This window comes from Crocuta crocuta, unplaced genomic scaffold (assembly GCF_008692635.1).
Source record: "Crocuta crocuta isolate KB4526 unplaced genomic scaffold, BGI_CrCroc_1.0 scaffold158, whole genome shotgun sequence".
Classification (NCBI taxonomy): Eukaryota; Metazoa; Chordata; class Mammalia; order Carnivora; family Hyaenidae; genus Crocuta; species Crocuta crocuta.
Window position 1 is genome coordinate 1661434 of NW_027532590.1, and position 21390 is coordinate 1682823.

A 21390-nucleotide genomic window follows, 5' to 3' on the forward strand; every position below is an offset into this window, starting at 1 on the left:
AGATCTTTTGCAAATTTTTACGTGGGTTGTTTTCTTATTGTTGACTTTCAGTTTTTTGAGTATTATATATACCAGTACTTGGTTAAATAGGTGTTTTGTAAATACTTTCTCCAGCTCCGGGGCATATCTGTTCAACTCCTAAGAGCCTATATAAAGAATACAAATTTAAGTATTATATTCTAATCACCAATTTAAGCACTACCATTATTGTGGTATGTATTATAGGGGTAAGAGATTATTTTTTGTGTTTTCTTTGTAAATAAATCACCCCATGTTTGAAAATTATTAATATGTTCCTTCTCACTGTACCCCACATTCGTTTATACCTTAAGCCGCTGGGATTCCAAGCAGTCAACTGTAAAGGGGAAGAGTGAAAAATTATCCTGGACTATTTTTCTGTTTTGATCAATGAGTAACCTACTACAGTGTTCACTATCTAAAAAATAGCCAATAATTCTGTAAGCATACATGTGGATCATGCCTTTTTAAATCCTGAAAAAATTTCTTTGACATTCTTTGAAATTCTACTCAATTTTCAAATTCCTAAGAATTTTCAAAATTTCTATTCACCCATGGTTTTTTTCTTTCGTTCTTTCTTTTCCTGTTAGTTCTCATTGTAATCAGCTCATTAAAACTATTTTAAGGTTAGGTGATGCTATGAAATTTATTTTCATGATTTTATATGAAAATCATTTTTTTTCCCCAAGTTTTTAAATTACATGCACATACATATTAGTAGTCGACTTGGGTTTGTAAAACAGGAATATTTTGGAAAAAAGATCATGGAAGTAACTTGTTAGTTAAAAGCCCTTCATGATTTAATTTTTCTCAATAAGTTTATTTGCCTGGGCTAAGTTGCTTATTTTAAAGCCAAGATCAAATAGGAAGCCTAGGCCAGTAGTTTGTTAATATTTGTATAGTGGCGGTCCAGTATCTCTAACAGATAAATGAAGAGCCACTCTGGTTGGAGGCAGAGGAAGCCTGGAGCACATTCTCTTCTCCTACCTTTTTCCAGGTACCTCTGAGGAATCCATAGGTCTATCTGGAGAAGAACGGGAAATTTAGTTTAAATTATGATTTTTATTTAAAGCAACAACAAAACCAAATAGTCATTACTAAGCTATTTATCATGGAGTTCTAGGTGTCTAATTTATAAGGTTTCTGAATTAGACTTCAGGGCCTATGTTACATTTTATTACAGTCTACAACTTAAGTGTAGACTGGCAAGAATTAAAGGAAAAGCCTGTTTCACAGCTGTTATGCATCTGGGAGTTTGGTTAAAAGGGGCTAGCTTAGCTTAGCCTGAGTTGTGATAAAAAGCAGGGTCTAGAGGCCTTTTAACTAAAGTCCTGTGCTCTGATCAGAGCTGTATTTAATACTGGCCCATGAGTCCACATAATTATAATTTGTTAGAGTCTTTAGGACATCAGTAACTTTTAAACCTCACCATGTGAAAAATGATTATGTCACCTGTGGACTTTAAAAGCAGCTAGTGAACTGGGATAAAGGTGGTGATCAAATCAAATATTTCTGCAACTTTCTGGGTTGAAGTTTTGTACTTAGGAGGCTCCAGCGCTTCTTCATAATCTACTACTCCTTTGACCATGCTTTAATGAAGAATGTTAATTCTGGTAAATGAGTACTTTGTGTCAGAGGTAACCTTCTTACAACATTCTGGCTTCCTCCCAGGCTCGCAGATGGGTCAGGGGCTGTGGAGAGTGGCCAGAAACCAGCAGCTACAGCACGAAGGTTATAGCGAGCAAGGCTACCTGAGCAGAGAGCAGAGCAGGAGGGTGGCTGCCGGCAGCATCTCCAACACCAGTCATCGGAAACAGGTCCAAGGGGGCATCGACATATATCATCTTCTGAAGGCACGGAAGTCGAAAGAACAGGAAGGATTCATTAATCTGGAAATGTTGCCCCCTGAGCTGAGCTTTACCATCCTGTCTTACCTGAATGCGACTGACCTCTGCTTAGCCTCATGTGTTTGGCAGGACCTCGCGAATGATGAACTTCTCTGGCAGGGGTGAGTTCAACCTAACACGTTTGATTCAGGCATCTCTAAACACAGTCAAGCTGCCATGCTCTTTTTGTAACAGATATGTATGCATTCTGAAGTATTTCTTTTAAACCTTGTGTTTTGACTGGCTCTTTATTAAAATTTGGAAAGACATGGAGTTATCACAGTCAAATTTGATATTGAGAAAAGGACAGTTTAAAAGAAAACTTTACAGTTAGAAGAGAAGTTACCAGTCAGGAGGTGTCAGTATATTGTAAATCAGAAATGATCAGTTTAATCTAAAAAATACTGAGCCTGAGTGGCTCAGTCAGTAGTGCAAGCCCCACTTCAGGCTCCGTGCTGACAGCTCAGAACCTGGAGCCTGCTCTAGATTCTGTGTCTCCCTCTCTCTCCATCCCTCCCCTGCTCATGCCCTGTCTCTGTCTCTCTCAAAAATAAACACACAAAAAATTTTTTTAAAAGAAAAAAAAACCCCACAGGTGAATAGAAATTTTTAAAGTCTTGGGGTTGTAAGTGGATGTAAAGACTACCTTAAAAAACAAAAAAAAATCTTAAAAAAATTTTTTAATTTTTAATTCAAAACTTAGAGTGTTTACATCCCTGGTATAGTCTGTGCTTCCCATATGAAGATCATGTGTTTACTTATTAATGTATTTCTTTCTATCATAGGTGCTTGTTAGCATGAACTTTAAATGTTTCATCTACTTTTTACTTTTTCTAACCAACATTTCATCAATGAGGTAGTCAGATTGTAGAATGCAAGGAGATAATCTTGCTGAAGTGAAGGTAGATTATATCAATTACAGCAGTGATTATATCAGTTAGAACTTAATCTATAAATTTAAGAATGTTTGGAATAGAATCTGTTTTATGGAACTGACATTAACTCCCTACATAATATCATATATGTGGGTTGTGAAAGTTACCAAACTTAAAACAAAGGTCTTTTTGTGACTAAATAATTTCTAAATGAAAATCTAATGAGAGAATTAATAAAGTATCCAAATAGCCAAACTTTAGTAAAAAGGCATCACCAACAATGACATTTTTGAGGCTTTCTCATGCTACAAAATTACAGTATTAATTATATAGATAATTTCCCAACTTCTAGTTAGAGAAAAATCCTCAGCATCATATTGTTGTTCTCTCATTGTCTTATTATAGTTTGGGTGCTGTGGAAGTTAGAGGAAATTCTCTTAATTAGTAGTGTTTAAATGACAGTTATTAATCTCCTAATTAGTAAAGGAACACATAAAAATACTTTAAAACTGGCCCATTATTTATTTAAAATTTCTTTTCTGCATTTTTAGTATTCCCAGCAACCTTAATTTGTAACCCAGTATATGAACTTTGGGAAAAAAAAAAAAAAGGTTATTTCTAAACTTATCTGACCTCAATCAGATTGTATCCTTCATTTGGGATTTAAATCTGGTGTTCATTTCTGGAAGAAGTGCTTCCTTTATTCTTACCGCATTATTACGCCTGTTTTTATGACATTTGGATTTTTGTGTCTTAGGGATAAATTGCTTCAATTTTAAATTAAAGGCTGGCTAAATTTTTATTTTACCTTTGCATGTGTGGAATACTTAATATTGAAAGGTTCTGTTACATAGCTCAGAAATAAAGGTCAAAAGCTAGAGGATTAAAGAAGCTGCTATAATATTGATAATTTTCTCAAGTTCCTAAAGTCACTATTTTGAATCAGTGGCTGCTAAAAATAATGGAAGGATATAAATTAACTATTAAGAAGTTATTCTCATGTTAAATTGCATATTTTAGCCACTAGCCTCATAATTTTTGATGTTCCATGCTGAAACAGAAACTTTTTCTTATTATCCTGTACATGATACTGTGTGTGACAAGAATTTTGAGCCAGTCAATAGTGAATATGTCTGTCACTACAAGTAGTTGTTTTTGGACACACAAAATCAGATAATTTTGAGATAGACATTAAAAGTGCACCGAAATAGAATTTCGGTGCTCTGTGTGTCTATAGAATAATGCACTTATATTTCAGGATCTGTGGCAGACATGCAGCATTTCTAGGCATTGTAAAGTAACCAGTAGTTAATGCTTTTGCACAGAGTTGGGCACAACTATCCCAATCTGAAACATAGTGTGTTCTGATGTGAACCATTAGCATTTTAGATTTCATAGAATTTTTAAACAATCATGTATTATTGTGACAGTAAAGAACTAGGATTTTGAAGCAGGATCTTAAGCAGCTAAACTTAATGACACACACAGCTTTCTATGTCTGTTCTGAAGTTACAGCATTATAATTTCTATGTTTAGTTTGCCTGTTATCAATATATGTATTGTTAAGAAAAAAAAAAGTTCTCTCCCTACCAACAATCTTTACCCCCATGCAATTTTATTTTGCAATGGAGACAGAGCTACTTAATCCTGTTTAGCTTTTTTGATTAAGATTGCTAACTCTGGAATAAAACTCCTAGGGTTCAAATCAACTTTTTAATCTTTTATTGTGTCTGTGTTTATCTTTAGCACCAACATCATAGCATTGTTATAAAAACTAAGCAAGTTAATACTATTTCAGTTTTTTAAATACTGTTTGGCATCTACTAAGCACTCTGTAAATGTTAGAAGTAAATATCTATCATTCCTATTATTAGTAATAGGTTATATTTAACTTAAGATAGTACTCATGAATATTAATCTTTATAACTCAGAATCTTTATCAGAATCACAGTGTTGAAGGCATTTGTTGATCCTACTCTAGTAACCAAACAAGTACAGAAGTTAACATTTTCAACTTCAGAGCTATAAATTACAGTTTTGTTGCATGTTACTATTATAGCGTGTATATGCATATTTAACTTAGGAAATTAAATGTAGTAATGTTTTCTCATCTGATTTTATCTTATAGGTTGTGTAAATCCACATGGGGTCACTGTTCCATATATAATAAGAACCCACCTCTAGGATTTTCCTTCCGAAAATTGTATATGCAATTGGATGAAGGCAGCCTCACCTTTAATGCCAACCCAGAGGAGGTAAGTGAAGAACTTTTTTACATTTTATTACATTTGTAATAGTAGAACTTTATTAACATCTTGCCGCAGCTTTGCTGTAATACAGTAAACTTCCAAGTAAAGAGGTCATTGAATATTCCAAACTATTTAATTAGTTCTTATTGTAATATATTAGTAATCAAAATGTGAAGACAGTGCTTTCACTGATTTTCCCCCTACTTTCATTTTATCCTAGAAAATTTCAGATTCTCAGAAAATTTTTTCTCAGAAATGTTTAAATATCTACTAGACTTATTCTTAGAAAATATAATGGAGGAGCTCCTGGGTGGCTCATTCAGTTAAGCATCTGACTCTTGATTTCTGCTCAGATCATGATCTCACAGTCATTAGGTCGAGCCCCACATTGGGCTCTGCACTAACGGTGGGTGGAAAGGCTGCTTGAGATTCTCTCTCTCATTCTGTCTCTCTCTCCCCGTCCATCTCTCTGCCTCTCCCCATGCTGGCGCATGCTCTCTCTATTTTTCTCAAAATAAAGAAACATTAAAAAAGAAGAAATACAATGGAAATTATATAGCACTCAGAACTAATACTTCTTGGTGAATTATTTTCTGTGGAATAAAATAACTGGCAATGATATTAATTTATTTAAATTTTCAATTAAATAAATTGAAAATTATTTTTCATTTCTTGTAAAGGTATAAAGAACTATTTAAATCATGTAGCCAAATATTTTTTATAAACTTAAAAAAATTTTTTTTAGGTTTATATATTTATTTTGAGAGAAGCAGAGATAGCACAAGTGGGAGATGGGCAGAGAGAGAGGAAATGAGAGAGAATCGCAAGCAGGTATGATGCCAGCGCAGAGCCAGACACAGGGCTCAAACCCACAAAGCCATGATATCACGACCAGAGCTGAATCCGAGTCAGAAGCTTAACCAACTGAGCTACCCAGGTGCCCCACAGCAAAATATTTTTTAAAATATCTTAACTTTGCTATGTTATAATTAGAAAAATGTTTCCCCATGCAAAATATTTTAAAATTGAACAAAAATACTGATATTATAAATGACATTTTTTTTTAAGTTTATTTATTTTGAGAGATAGAGGGTGAGCAAGGGAGGGGCTGAGAGCGGAGGGGATAGAGAATACCTAGCAGGCTCTGCGCTGTAAGTGCAGAGCCCAACATAGAACTCAGTCTCATGAACTGAACCGTGAGATTGTGACCTGAGTCAAAATCAAGAGTGGGATGCTCAGCTGACTAAGTCACCCAGGTGCCCCAATGCAAATGATATTTTTAATATTAAATTGATTTTCACTTACTACATAATGATTTCTAAAATTTTTCTTGTACACAAATAAAAAATGTAACACCATGCATACATTATCAGTTACATCTTAGCACCACAAATATAACAAAATATATGTATTATAAAGCCTGATATAAATATTTAAATTAAGAAATTTGTTCTCATTACCGTTCGTTTTGACTTTCAGTGAATAGAGGACTCTTAATTTAGAAGGCAAATGAATGGATAAACTGAACTATCATGAATTTAGGTTTTGTAACTTAATTGCAAATTTTTTCTGATGTATTTTATAATGAAATACATAAGTTTTTCTTTTCTTTTTGGTCAAATCCAAGTTCTTGCTCATCTAAATATATAGCAATAGTAAGCGTGTCACTATTTGATCGTGCTCTATGGCCTAGCTACTATGTACAAGAGATTTTTCTGTACCTACATGTTTGAAAAATATCATGGTTTCAGAGACTTCGTTATTCTTGTTTGTTCAAATTACACATTACTTGTAGCTAACTAATATGGTTCTTATGATGAACTTTATAATAAGACACATATTTTGCATTAATCTCTTCAGTTAATCAAATGATGATTACTGGAGAACTGAGGCAGAATATCACATAAGGATGAAGAAAGGCAGCTATTATAAGGACGAGCCTTATTATGTCCAATTTCTCAAGGCGCTCTGGTTCCTGTCATGAATTATACTGATAATGAGTAAAACTGTCATCTCCAATTCATATTACTTGCAAATGTTACATTCTAAGGGAACTATAACTTGGTAAGTACTGAGTTTTAGATTTACAAAGTCAGAAAAATTGGATGTAACTGCTGATATTGATTATGGTAAGTAGTCATGCCTTGCTAAAGGAGTATCAATTTTTAGAACAAATTATAAACCATCATTTTTATGCAAAGATGAAACCATAGATAGGCCCTCATATACTAGAATATATCAGTAGTTTTAAATCTCTGGATTGGAAAAGCTAGATGTCAAAACACATTTCCATCTTTGCAGCTACATATATCAGACTACAGAGTTCTTGTTACACCTCCTCTACTGTGTTTGGAGGGGTGGCAGACAAAATAAGGCAAAATTAAAGACCTGCTTTTATCTCACAAAACTTAAAAACAACTTTTTTTTAAGTTGGATATTTGCAAATTTTTTTAAAGTTGGATGTTTGCTAAGTTGGAAGTTTTTAGTTAAAACAAGATTTTTTGATCTTCAAATTTGACTTATCCATCCTATCTTCCATTATTATTGAGAGTTGACTGTATTTTCTTTTTCTTCACTCCCTTGCCTGATATCCTGGAGCATTCCAGAAGTATTGAATTCACTATTCTGAAAGGACACATAATGCTGCGAAGGAGGCATAGAGTTGAACCTTTCAGAGTGACTCGTGGTTCCAGAATTCTGATTCTACACTTTTATGAACATCAGTAACTTAGCATGTGTTGCCTGATAGCAAAATAGAATCCCATCTTTACCAGAATGCACCCAGGTTGTAAATAGGCAAAGAAAGACATTGAAATATACTTGTAAATTCAGAGAAATGAGGGAAAGTATTTTAATGACTATAACTTTATTTCATTGACAATATAAATAGTATCAACTTGGTTGTTTATCCAAGTCAAGCCTTCAGAATTGAAATTGTGTTAATTCAAAGAGTTATCCTAATAGATATTTTTTTATAGAATCATCTGTGTGAGTCATACTTTAGCCAGGTCTTAGAATGACTCTTGCCAAGTTTTTTGAGTGCTAGAAATCAGACAGTACTTTCTGGAGGATTTTTTTCTGCCCTCATAGAAGCACTATCATCACATGTGTTATTTTGGGTTCATTTAAGCCTGAGAAGTAAATTAGTTTTGATGATATGTTTAAATATAAGTGTTGTTTTTTGTTAGTACCTGAGATAAGATGTGTATAATTATTCAGTGTTATGAAAACTCTACTTTTCCATAATTTCTAGTTCTGTACTTATCATTTTGATAGCAAGCATCATTAAAATATTATAAAAATAAGAATACTTACAGCCACAGGGAACAAGATTCTCCAAAGGACATCGTTCATGTCACGGATATGGGTAACCAAACTCCAAAGCAACTGCTGGCAGTGGCTCATGGGGTGGGGGAGAACATCTGCACAGTTTGTGGTACGATTATCTAGCACGCTGTTGTTATCTGCATGACATTGTGATCTCAGCTGTATGTAAAGTCTTGACCTTGTGCATGAGCTTGTGTACTTTGTGGCAGGTGACCACATTCTGGTAAAGGAATGTGCTGAAAACCATCCGTGTATGTTAGGCTGTTTTTCCCCTGCATGTACAAGTTACGTGTGTTGATTTTATTCTGCTAACAGTATTATAATAAAGTAATTTTTCTTATCAACCAACTAGCTGTATTCCTGGAGCTCCATTTAGTATTAAACATTTTCTTGACTTGGCAAACATGATTTAATTTCAATATATTATAGGTTTTATTTTTGCTTGTGTAAGTATGTTTTTAAAAAGTTTTTTATATTGTCTTAGGGGTCAGGGAAAGTAGTCTTTTTTGTAACTATATAAGCACATTTTCGTTGTGTTCATAAAGGATGGCCCACAAGCATACAATTTTACGCATAATTATTAAATTCATCTGGGATAGAGTCTATTATAAGAAGAAATATTTTAAATTTGACCTGTGTACACATTTTGGAGGGAAATCCATAAGCAATTGATTTTAAAGATTATGATTCTTTTTGTTGTTGGTCCAGCTAAAATATAAACAGGAAATTGTAGTTCCCCATTATAAAAAGGAACTCAGCAGTTTGTACTCAGGTGTTAAATCTTACTTTTTGCTCTAATATATGGCAACAAAATGTTCATTACCTTTACTTCATAGCATAGCAACAATGATGAAAAATTTTTATTATTAAGGATAGAAAACCCTATCAGAGGGGTGCCTGGGTGGCTCAGGCGTCATTAGGCGTCTGACTTCAGCTCAGGTCATGATCTCGCGATCTGTGGGTTCAAGCCCCGCATCAGGTTCTGTGCTGGCCGCTCAGAGCCTGGAGCCTGTTTCAGATTCTGTGTGTCTCTCTCTCTCTCTCTCACTGCCCCTCCCCAGCTCATACTCTGTCTCTCTCTGTCTCAAAACTAAATAAACGTTAAAAAAATTATTTTTTAAAAACCATATCCGAAATTGGTATCATCAGAATGTACAGATAAGCATTTCCCAAATGTATTTTTTGGAATAATTATTCCACAGGATAATGGATAGTCAAAGGAGTTCCCAAGTCTAATAAATGACACATTATGGTTAGCTGGCTTATTTAAAGAATAACTTTTCAAAGCATTTAATATATTGATATACATTTTGAATATGAAAGAGGAGGTTGTTGTATACAGTATTATTCAACTTTATCTGACATAGTAGCTTTTGAGGTTTGGTGTGTTTTTTTTTTGTTTGTTTGTTTTTTGGTAAAACAACACTTGAAGGGTTATGTTCTGTATATACTAGTATAGATTATCAGTAGTTTTACTATGTGTAAATAAATATATGTTCCTAACTGGATAGATATCTAAACTGAATGAAATGCTCTCTTGTTTACTGATAGTTATCTCATGCCTATTTTACTCGTAATCCTCTTTCTTTTTGAAAGTCTATGAATCTATATTTCTTCTTTTGTTTGATAGTATTATAAAAACACTTAAAACTGAGAGTTGTGTCTTGAAAGACTGAGATTTATCTATGTTCTGGATTTTGATTGGCACCTAATCTGTTAAAGAAAATGTTACTTTGGAGAATAAGGGTCGGACAACAAACCTGATTGCCATATTGAATTTGAATATTTGCTTTTAGACATTAACATGAATAATCATATCAAATAATTAGTGACAAATCATTTTCATTTTATCCTTGAGCTATCATTCTCTATACTAACTTTATTATCTCCTATAACACAGGGGTATTTTCAGTGAAGGCTGACAGGCCATTAAGATGCTTTTTCAATTTGGCAAATAACTTCTAACTTTTCCCTATGTATATCAGCTAGGGTGCTTTGGCTGGAAGGAACAGAAAACTTAATTGTGGCTTAACCATATACATTTATTTACCCCCAAAGACACCCATAAATGGATATTCCAAAGTTATTTCCATAGTCCACTGATCATATCATGGACTCTCAAGGTGTGTTAACTTTTGCCTTCTTTAATAAAAAGCTGTCCACCACCACTCAAAACATAATGTCCTCATATAAAAGTTATCCTCACCCCAAAGATAGAATACAAAGAAATTCTCTTCAAATTCCTTATGTTTATTGGGAAGAAAAATATCTTTTTAGGAGCCTTCATTGTACTTCTGTTGATTTCTAACAGACATACTGAATCACGTGAATATTCCTAGACTGAGAACAGAATAGAAGAGATTACATAGTTGACTTAGAGTTAATCATGACTGAACAACAGTGGCTGAAATTCTAAAGGCAATGAAAAGACTGAAATTGCTTTGGGGCAGGCCTCCAAGCATCCATAACACTAGTTTTACTAGTGAGCCACTTGTAAAAATTTGTTATTCTGCCTCTTATTTCTGGGCCCTACTGGTTTAGAAGACTTACCCAAACGAAGAATATTGATAAGAGGCACAACAATGCACATCAGTTGTTGAGACGACCTTCTTGCCACTTTAGGTCTTCCTGCCACTGAGCAAAAAAGATGCCTCCCCCCCATCCCCCAAATGAGGATCAGTAATTATTTTGTGGTTGAAGTAATTAAGCCTGATTATCAGTGGAAAATAGTTGCCCCCACAAAGTAGGGAAAACAGAAGGATAAAGTTTTCTGAGAAAACCTCAGGAGATGCCTTCAAATTCCTTCTAACACTACCATATCCTATTGTAAAAGTAATTCTAAAAAAGTCACAGAAGCCCTATATCAGCAAGGTTTAAATCACATCACTTAGACTACTCGCTAGATAAAGAGTTTGAACCAGCTGAAAGGAGAGATCCATTCTTTGCAATTTGTTTGTTATACAAGGTAACAAAACCTTTACAGTTTTGAATCTGGGCTCCTGTTGTTTGCAGTCCAGAGGATCCCAATGCATGATCATCACCATCATCATCACCAAGACTCAGTAAGACTTTGATAATGTAATCCTGAACAAATTATTTTTTATAACAATAAATGATACTAATTTTCATTAGCAAATAAATTTTATCCCCATTTTGCCAATGAGAATTTAGTCAGAGCAAAGCAGCTAGTTGACACTGAGAGGCATTCCTCACTGAATACAGCTTAGAAAGCTTTCTCCTCTATTGGAATGATTTACTCAAAACAGCTAAAATACTCAAGCTCATTGGCAAAATCCCTTCCCCTTGATTAGCATTAGAGTCAGTAAAAAGCTGCCTCACAGACACTAAATATTATCCTCTGGCTAGATAATTTTGTACTTTCAGTCTGATTATGATCAGTCAGGTCGTACTAAACTGGAGGCCATTTACTTTTTTGTGGGCAACATGACATGTGTATAGGTGTGTATGGATATATCTATCTCTTTAGTCTGATCCATCATGTGTTAATTGTATGTTGAAGAAGGTAATGATATCCTATGCCATTCAGGTCAATACCCTGCCCTGACCACAATATATCTTGGCTACCGTCCCATTTTTTTGTCTTCAAGAGTCATTCCAGTATGTCCTGTAGAATCAATCCACAGAATTACATGGACTCAGGATAAACCTTTTAGAAACTTCAAAGGGAAACAAATTTCCCAGCCCCTTTTTCTGTCTTAATGTAATTGAAAAAGAGATTCATACCTAGAGTATCCTATAGTTTATTCATCAGGCAAACCACCTGATGCATTTTGCTTTTGCTTTCTCTAGTACATCTTAGGGGATATTTTTATCTCATTTAGTATGAATTATCTTGGGGAAACGTAAACTAGTAAAATTATCTAGGGGAAAATTTTCTAGGGGAAATTGTATTGATCTAGGACTTTTAACCAGAAGAAAGAATAAAATTAGAATATTTTAGCACCCATACTACCAACTCTTAAATTTTATGTGCAAAGCTAACATGAACAAAAGTTTTTCTTTGTTTGAATTTTACTTTTGTTGCCAACTTAGATAAGTATACCTAGCAAGATTACAATATTGCGTTAATATTTTAAGTACATTTCAAAAATATATCTTCAGTTCTTGGATGTGTTCAGTTGTACAGCATCCTTTGAAATATGGGAGTATAAAGAAAACTCTACATTAAATGCAAAATTTTTAACCAACTGTAGTATACATTTATCCCTAATATTATGTAACGTATTATTTCATGTCATAAAAATTTTGAAGATGCAATTATTATAAGAGTGATAAGATCATTGTAAACCACTTCTGGCCATTTGTTAGCAGGTAAATATAGCATCAGAGCGACCTGTTGCCTTTTATTGTTTGTGCTGGTGACTCTGACTTTTGAGAGTTTACAGTGTGAGGCATTTCAAAGTATACTGGAGTTATGATCCAACGCATAGGTTTTTATGGTGGTCATCTTTTCTTTTATAACATTAGTTTAATTATATAATCCTTAAAAGTTTATAGCTTCTCTTGAAAGCCAGCTAGAGGCCTTCTATAGATTCATTCCTTTTAATAATATTTATTAAGTATCTCTCCACTTAACTAATTATATGACTTTGACCTTGGCAAATTAACATCTGCACTCCAGTTTCCCTGTATGTAAAATGGGGACAATAATATTACATATATCATGGTGTTACTGTGAATATTAAATGAAATGCTATATATTAAATGCTTAGTGCCTCTAAGTGCTTTCCAAAACATAGCTTTCATTTATGTTAGAGGTACAGCTATAACAACTTATACTGTCAGGAGACAAGTATTGCTGTAAGCTTGGAGGTTCTTCCTTTCCTGGAATTTTGGATTCTAGTAAGATAAATATTTGACACCTGAGTAATGGCCCTTCATAAAGTATGTATTAGTCACACCAACATCTCCTAGCTTTAAATGGTAATACCATTTGCCTTTAATATCATTTCCTACTATGTGATGAAGTCTTTTGCATATATAGTAACTTTTTGTGTCAGTGGGGATACTTAGCTTAATCTATTTTTAGGATGTTTTAAACAATAATTAGTTGTACAAAATTATGTTTAAATTAAAATATGTGTCATGGCTGAATATGGTGATGAGTAGACACTTTAATTACGTAAATAAGTATACACATGTGCTAGCAATAAAACTACCATTTAAATCCCAGCTTGGTTCTCTGCTTGTCTACTATTAAGATATGAGGTTTTTCTTAATATGTATTTCAAAATCGTTTCAGAGCAGTCAAAATATATTTATAAATGTACATATGAGAATCTAATATGAGAAAAATACTTTTTATTTACCAAAATTGAGCTTGTCATTTAAACATATACATATATGCGCATACAGTAGTGTGAATGCAGTATTTACATGTGGCTTTTATGAAGTGGGAATTTTAATTAGTCAACAGTAGTATTCAAATGGGTCACTTTCTTATTTGTTTGAATTGTACCTTAAACTAATAGAGTTTTTTTTCCAGATTTTGATTAGAATGCTTTCTTTTTCTTATTTACAAATACTTTAGTGAAGAAAGGTCTTTTCACAGAAGATGAAGTTTACTTCAGCTACCAGCAACTTGTCAGTAATATTAGTTATTAGTAGTTATTTATTTTTTCAGAATTACCTTCACGTTCTACATGTTATTGATTTATCCCAGTCATGAGAGTGATAATTTTGGAGACTACTAGAACTCAGTGCAATTCTTTCTCTGTCTGAGTCTATTAGAATTAATCAATAGGAACTTATAATTGTTATTTAAAATCTAGATAATGACATTTATATTGTTTTGTCTGATGTCATTGCTTTCTCTCCTATGAAAAAGAAGCACAGCGATCTGTCTTACATTTCTCCTCCATTTTCCTGGACTCTATTAGAAGTATTTTCCATTTTTGTTTTGATTTTCTTTGAATGGTCTCTCCTTTATGTAAGATTTCCTTTTGACACCTTCTGGCTGCAAATAATTCAGGGTGTATATATGACTATTCTTATCAGTTCATCAACATTGTGCACTTTGATGTATGGAAAAATTCTCCATAAATTGTTTTTGGAAGCTGAAATCCATGCCAATTTCATTCCATATTCCATTCTTAAAAGTGAACGGTATGGTTCTTCATTATCCTTTAGAATGCTTTGTTCTGACCAATTTCAGTAAGGGATTGGCTACAGCATATTAGTATTTCCTCTTCACATCTGTCACATCCTACACATAAGCGTGGACAATGTGTGCTCTCTTGCTTCCTAGGGAAGAAATAAGACAGATCTGCGGTTCACATTTAAATTATCTTCACATTTCTTTCCCAATTGTCATTACCTCCTTTCCTCTTATTTGTAGCTAAATCACATAGAAGCTTTCTGTGAATAGCCTACTTATAGGCACCTCAATAAGAGGTAAACTTTATTTATTACTCTTATAATCTTTTCATATAGGACAACCTTCAAAACTTGAGCATAGTTTTTACTTTAGTCTCTGAATCTAGTAACTAGATTAGGAATAATGATTATAATATGTATAAATAGCCTAAATTATAATGAATAAATGCAATATACTACATTTCTAAAGTACTTGTAGAAAGTCAGTGTGACAACAGAGGAGAGTAGTGTGGAAGCTTCCAGAAGAAAACACTGCAAAAGTTAGTGGGTAAAATGAAATGGAATGACACAATAAAAACATCAATACCTAGTCTTAAAATGTGCTCAGTAGGTAATCTTCCACATTTATTGTGCTGCAACTAAAAAGCAACATGTTGATTTGTTGCTTGAACAGTATATATCCCCAAATGAATCTCACCTGTTCAAGTTCTATGTGCTTTCCCCCCTTAACTATAAAATGAATACATATTCTCTGATTAAATATGGAGAGTGAGAACTGCTGACTGAACAGAAATTAACAGATTTTATATTTTGCTTCAGGGATCCTGAAAGTACTGTAAAAGAGAAAAAACAGTATCAGAGCATTCATCTGAACCATTGTTGCTATTTTCTAACAAGACAGTGGGACCCTCCATGTGACCTATGGAGGGCTGCCTCTCCGAGCTGCTAAGTATTTTGTCTATCCAAAAGATAACCATCCATAATATTTTTTATATCTCTTAATTTTTATATTATTTTTTTACTGTGAAAATATGCCATTTCAGTTGCTCATTTCACTGAGGCTAAAATGCATATATGAATATTATCAGTTCTTACTGAAAGAGTAGAAATCTAGATTGAACTCTTGTTTTATAAAAATTTATTGTTAAAATTTGAGGATCGTTATTTTAAAAGTCTTCTAATAAAGTCCTCTAAAAACATAAATGCAGTGTCCATTTTGCTTTCCATTATATAATTATAGTAACATTATATAATGCTCTAAGGACAGATTTATTACCTTAAATGTAGCCATGGTTCTGGATTTTACATTGTATACAAAGGCAAATTTGAACAAAATTAACTAAAACCAGGTTTTTTCGAAATTTCTTTATTATGGTGTACTGAGGAATGCAAAGGTACTCCTCACTTTGTTACGATTTTGTTTTATAACATGATTGTTTTTATTGATACAAACTACTACACTATGTTTTTGCCAAGTGTCTTTGCGAATAGCCAGTACTTTCAGTACCAGTGGTCAGTATTTGGTTTTTAAAATTAAGACTTTATAATTTTTAAAGTCAGTTTTAGGTGTGTAACAAGAGTTGATTCTTTCTTATTTGGCTTTGCATACCTGGTTTTTTAGAATGCACTCTGTTCCAAAATGTAGAATTTCCAGTCCTGAACATAAGTATGATAGATTTTGCTTTTGAAGTACACGATGGATAATAATGATTTGAATCAATAAATAAGGCTTTATTAAAGGGGAGAGAAAATGTGGGTATTGATATAATAGGAGAAACAAAGTAAAGATATCTTAAAACAAATTATGTGAAAAGAACCATTCTTACAATGGCTTATGTATATATAGGTGACTAAGCCCCAACACATCTTTTTCTTCATTCTGAATTCCTTCTTAACATTGGCATAAGCTATCTATTCATGATTTCTTGAATTGTTTGCCTCCTAAACAAATTACATCAAAACAAACAGCTCGCTACTCTGATTTGATTGTATAAGTCTTCAGGCTGTCATTTGCATAACCATTTTTAGTGACATATTCTGTGGAGTCTACTTCACAAAATTTCTTAATTGTTCTCTCTTGGATTACTGGAAACACGGGTTCTATTAAAGAAAATGTAACATGAGTTGCCATGTCACCTGGGTTCTTGCTGCCGCCTGGCTCTCCTTTTGTTTATTTCCTGTTCTGCCGGCACCGTTGTAGATAAGAAATCTTCAGCACTTCACTGGGAGATCCTATTCAGCTCTCTTTTCCAACTCTTTCTAGATGGTTTGTCCACCATAAGAAGAAAACCAGTATCCACTCTGCTTTCTGCCTTGATCAGTTTCTTTATCTACCTGTCTCTGAGCCAGTACTACTGCCCTGTCCTCCAGGTGCAGAAAGCCTTATCAATACCCTATGTCTGCTTTCGTGATCCAAGAGTTTTCTTTCCTTCTTCTTTTTTTAATGTTTTATTTATTTTTGAGAGTCAGAGAGAGAGCGTGAGCAGGGGAGGTTCAGAGAGAGAGAGAGGGAGACACAGATCCAAAGACAGACTCCAGGTTCTGAGCTAGCTGTCAGCACAGAGCCTGACGTGGGGCTTGAACCCACGGACTGTGAGATCAATTACCTGAGCAGACGCTTCACCAACTGAGCCATCCAGGCACCCCTTTCCTTCTTTTGATCAGCTTCATTATTTTCCATTATTCTATCTTCTATATCACTTTTTTGTTCCTTTGCTTCTTCCATCTCTGTGGTCTTGGCATCCAGTTGGCTTCAAATTTCAGTTATTGTATTTTTCATTTCGGCCACATTGATTTGAAGCTCTTTTATCACCCGTGGTAAGGGACCCTCTGATGTGGTTTTCTCAAGCCCAGCTAGCAATCTTATGATTATTATTTTAAATTCTGGGTCAGGCATGTTACTTGGATCTGTTTCAGTTGAATCCCTGTCCATGACCATTTCTTGCTCAGTCTTTTGAGTTCAATTCCTCCATCTTGGCATTTTTGTCTAGGTCTCCGTCTTCTTCTGTGTGTTAGGAAAGCTGTTACGTTTCCTGCTCGTGAGAGTAATGGTTTTATGAAGAAGAGATCATGTGATGTCCCGAGCCTGATGCTTCAGGGAGTGTCTCTGGTGCACTCTGCTGCTGTGTTGCGGGTGCTCTATCCCTAGGGCCAGTCCTTTGCAGGGTTTCTTCTTTCCTGCAGTGGGAAATATTTAGATCTTGGCCAGCATGATGAATTTTAACTCCACCTGTATTTTCAGACTCTTCCCCTGCCCCCCTTTCCTTTAGCTTGCTTCTCCCATTATCTCTTCTTCTTCTTACTCCTTACATCAGTCTTTTACTCTCTCTGCTGATTCTCTTTCTTCTTCTGACATGCATGGGTCAAAATTTTCTTGAAAAGCCATTTGTTTCCCTTATTGACCTTTAATGTGTCCATTTATTTTTCCCATCTTTATACTAATAAATTTTTCAAGTGAGTGGACTATCAAGTTTCTTTACCTTGAGCTGATTCCTTAGCTTTCTTCTTAGACTGGAGCCCCCATTACTCTGTGGAAAGAGACCTTGAAAGACACTACTTTCTTTTTCTTTTCTCCCATTCTCCAAATTCATTATCCTCTTTCCACGTTTTCATCTCTCTGAGCTACCTAAAAGAAAAAGGAAAACAGCCTTGTTTTATGCTAGACACTTTCAAATCCTCACAATAGCCACTTAATAAGATTTTTACTGATTAGGAAACTGAAGTTCAGAAAGTTTGAGTTAATTATGTTCAAAATCATGAAGGGACAGAGCCATGATTTGGTCCCTCTTTGAAAACCTGTGCTCTTTCAACTATACTATGTAATTGCACCGAATACCCTTTTCTTTACATTTCAAAGACTTTTACCCCCTGGGACTTTATTCTATCCCTGTGTTATTCTTCTTATTCAGGATCCTTAATTTGAAAATTCAACTCTCATGTTTTTCTTTATCTTACTACATTGCCAACTGCTCACTCTGCCTTCCTAATTGTATCTATCATCACCTGAAATTCAGCATTTCAAAGTCAACACTCATTACTCTTTCCTTTAATTCAACACCCTCTATAACCTGTGGAGTTTTGTTTTTTTTTAGTCCCTGTCAGTCATTTCTCTTTTTGTCTGAATGAGAAACATCAGTTAACTTTATCTTTCACTTTTCATTATTTATTGGTGCGTGGTAACATGTGCTCTCACTTCTCATTTTTATATACTTATGTAGCATATGGGTTTTTTTTTTTTTACATATGATTTTAGAATAGATTATTTCCTTTGCATTTCCATTGCTTTTCCCACATGTTTAAGCCTGGGCTAGTAGTAACCTACTGTCTTATTTCCATTTTATTATTTCTTCATATTACTGTCAAATTTATATTGCAGGTCTTCAGAGGCTTCCAGTTACATATAGGGTAGAAAATAAGCTTTATCCCCTAAAATTCAGCCCTATTTCTGCTATAGTCTGATTCTAGACTTGCTCTCAAGCCCAGCATAGTTCCCCTGTTTTCCTGAAAATAGTCTGGTTATTTTTGATCTTGTAATACTTTTGCTCATATAATAGAACATCGACTAAAATATTCCTCTCCAGTGTTTTCCTCATTCTGGGCTATCTGAACCCCTACCATTCCTTCAGAGTAGATAGTCCAGGAAACCTGATCCAAATATTATGTCCTAAGTGATTTTTTTTTTTGAACTATTGAAATGGTTATTTTTCATACCCATTCACTTAGACCTTATTTGACTATCTTGTATCATTGATTTGTCACATATGCATAGTGTAGTTATTTATGTGCCGGTCTCATCTCCCCAGATAAATTTTAGATTTGCTTAGAGCAAAACTTTTATACTTTTCAGTATCTGTCACTGAATACCTTGCATATTTGCCATTTGCTTAATACTTTTTAAATGAAGATATAGATAATTTTAATAGGTTTGTTTTGACTCAGTGTTTCAGGAATGCTTTTAAAGCAGATACATAGATATCTATATGAATGTATATACATATACGCCGGCATACATATGTCAGTTTTACAAACTAGTCTTTGGCCGTTCATCTTAATATTTAAATTTAAAGTTAAATGGATACTTTATTTAAAAAACACATTACTAAGGAATTTAGAATTTGTAATATGAATATTACTTATGTTTATGATTTTCTGGAAAAATATGAATGCTGATGTCTATATCCACTCTATTTTCATCAAAGAATTTTATTTATCCCACTGTAACTTTCCTTTTACACTATTTGTTAAATAAAACCCATTTTGGTCAATAGTTTTCCTCTAGATGACAGAAACTTCCCTTTATGCTATGGAGGCAATCATTACAGGACTGACACCTTCATGATTTATCTTTGAGTTATATGGCAAAAAAATAAATTAACCAAATGACAAACGACTGGCCTTGGACAACTCAGTTAGCTGTCGTTGCAAGCATGATCTTCCTTACCTGACACTAACCTGCCTCCTTATACTGACATTTAGTACATACTCCTACATCATCTAGAATAGATTCCTAGCCTGTAGTTCTTAGATGGGCTTCAAGCATTTTCATTTTTATTTTTAAAAAAATATGAGGGCTCCTGGGTGGCTCAGTGGGTTAAGCATCCGACTTTGGCTCAGGTCTTGATCTCACAGTTCGTGGCTTCAAGCCCCCCATAGGGTTCTGTGCTGACAGCTCAGAGCCTGCTTCTGATCCTCTGTCTCCTTCACTCTCTGCCCCTCCCCCTTTCTCTCTTCCGTGCAAGCGCACTCTCACACTCTTAAAAAAATGTTTTAAAATGTGTGTATACATTATTCTGGGAAGAAGTTCTATAACTATCATCAGCTTAAGTTCTTCACTGAAATTAGTGTCTGTCATTTTTTCCTTATGCTAAAGGCTTTCAGATGTCTTAATCTTAAACTTCTTTCCCAAGTGTTTTTTAGGCCTAATATCCCTAAATCACTCAACTCTTCATTATCTAACAGGACTTCCAGATCCTTCAACAATCTTACCAGGTCTTGATTTCCTTTATCCAGATAAGTTCTAGTTTATCAGTATGCCCCATAAAATGTGACATCCAAAATCAGACACTTTTATAGTGGATTATGTAGACAATAGTGAGCTACAGACTTCCTTTTTTTCTGGAAACCATGTTAATATAAACTAACATTAATGTTCATGATTTCCTTTGTGAGACACCCCATACATAGGCTCACTCTGCTGAGATCTCTAGTCCTGATAAGTAACTAACATGCTGTGTGGTCTAAAGGGATCTTTCTGTACCATTCTTCTAAAACCACATTAAAAAATTAAAAAAAAAATACACCATTTATTAAACAAATGTACAGTTATTCAACAAATCTCATACTAGGTTTTCTTTTGTAGTTCATTGTTAACATAAGATAGGAATTCGAATGGTTGCCAGTTTGCTTATTGAAGAAAATTATAATCTGTCTCATGTCTTTTCCCATTTCACATCCCTTGACCCTTCACTTTGATTCTAAAGTAATCTTCCTTTCCAGAGGAATCCCAGGCTTGAAAACTGATGCCTCCTTTTCTCATAAAACCAACAGAGTTGGCTTATTTCAAGCTGTGTCCCTAGTTCTCAGGCTTGGGTTTAAAACTGGTTGAGTCGATGCTTACTCCTCTGTACATGATTGATTTTGGAGACTTCAGAATTCTCAAAACATGTTATCATTAAAAAAGTAAATTGTCAATAGCATATTTTTAGGCTCTTACATGAGGCAAATACCAATGTTAATTTATAACTAAGAAGCATTAAAGGATGTTAAAATGTACATATTACAATTAGAGAATTATATACTATTTTATGGATCATGTAGTGTTTTTTAATATTGTATAATTTTAAAAATTAGAATTAGTTTTAACATCTCTTAAATATGGATTTACAAGTAGGTATAAATAAATTTACATAATATTTAGTT

General features: G+C 34.0%; 1 protein-coding gene across 2 annotated transcripts in view; it reads left to right on the top strand.

The window, feature by feature from the left end:
- FBXO8 (F-box protein 8) overlaps positions 1-21390 on the top strand; it is a 44107-nt gene that overhangs the window by 17660 nt on the left and 5057 nt on the right. For both annotated transcript variants that reach the window (XM_077779672.1, XM_077779671.1), the window contains 2 exons: positions 1690-2026; positions 4908-5034. In XM_077779672.1, coding sequence (XP_077635798.1) covers positions 1698-2026; positions 4908-5034 — 456 coding nt within the window. In that variant the 5' untranslated portion in view covers positions 1690-1697. The remainder of the gene's footprint in view (positions 1-1689; positions 2027-4907; positions 5035-21390) is intronic.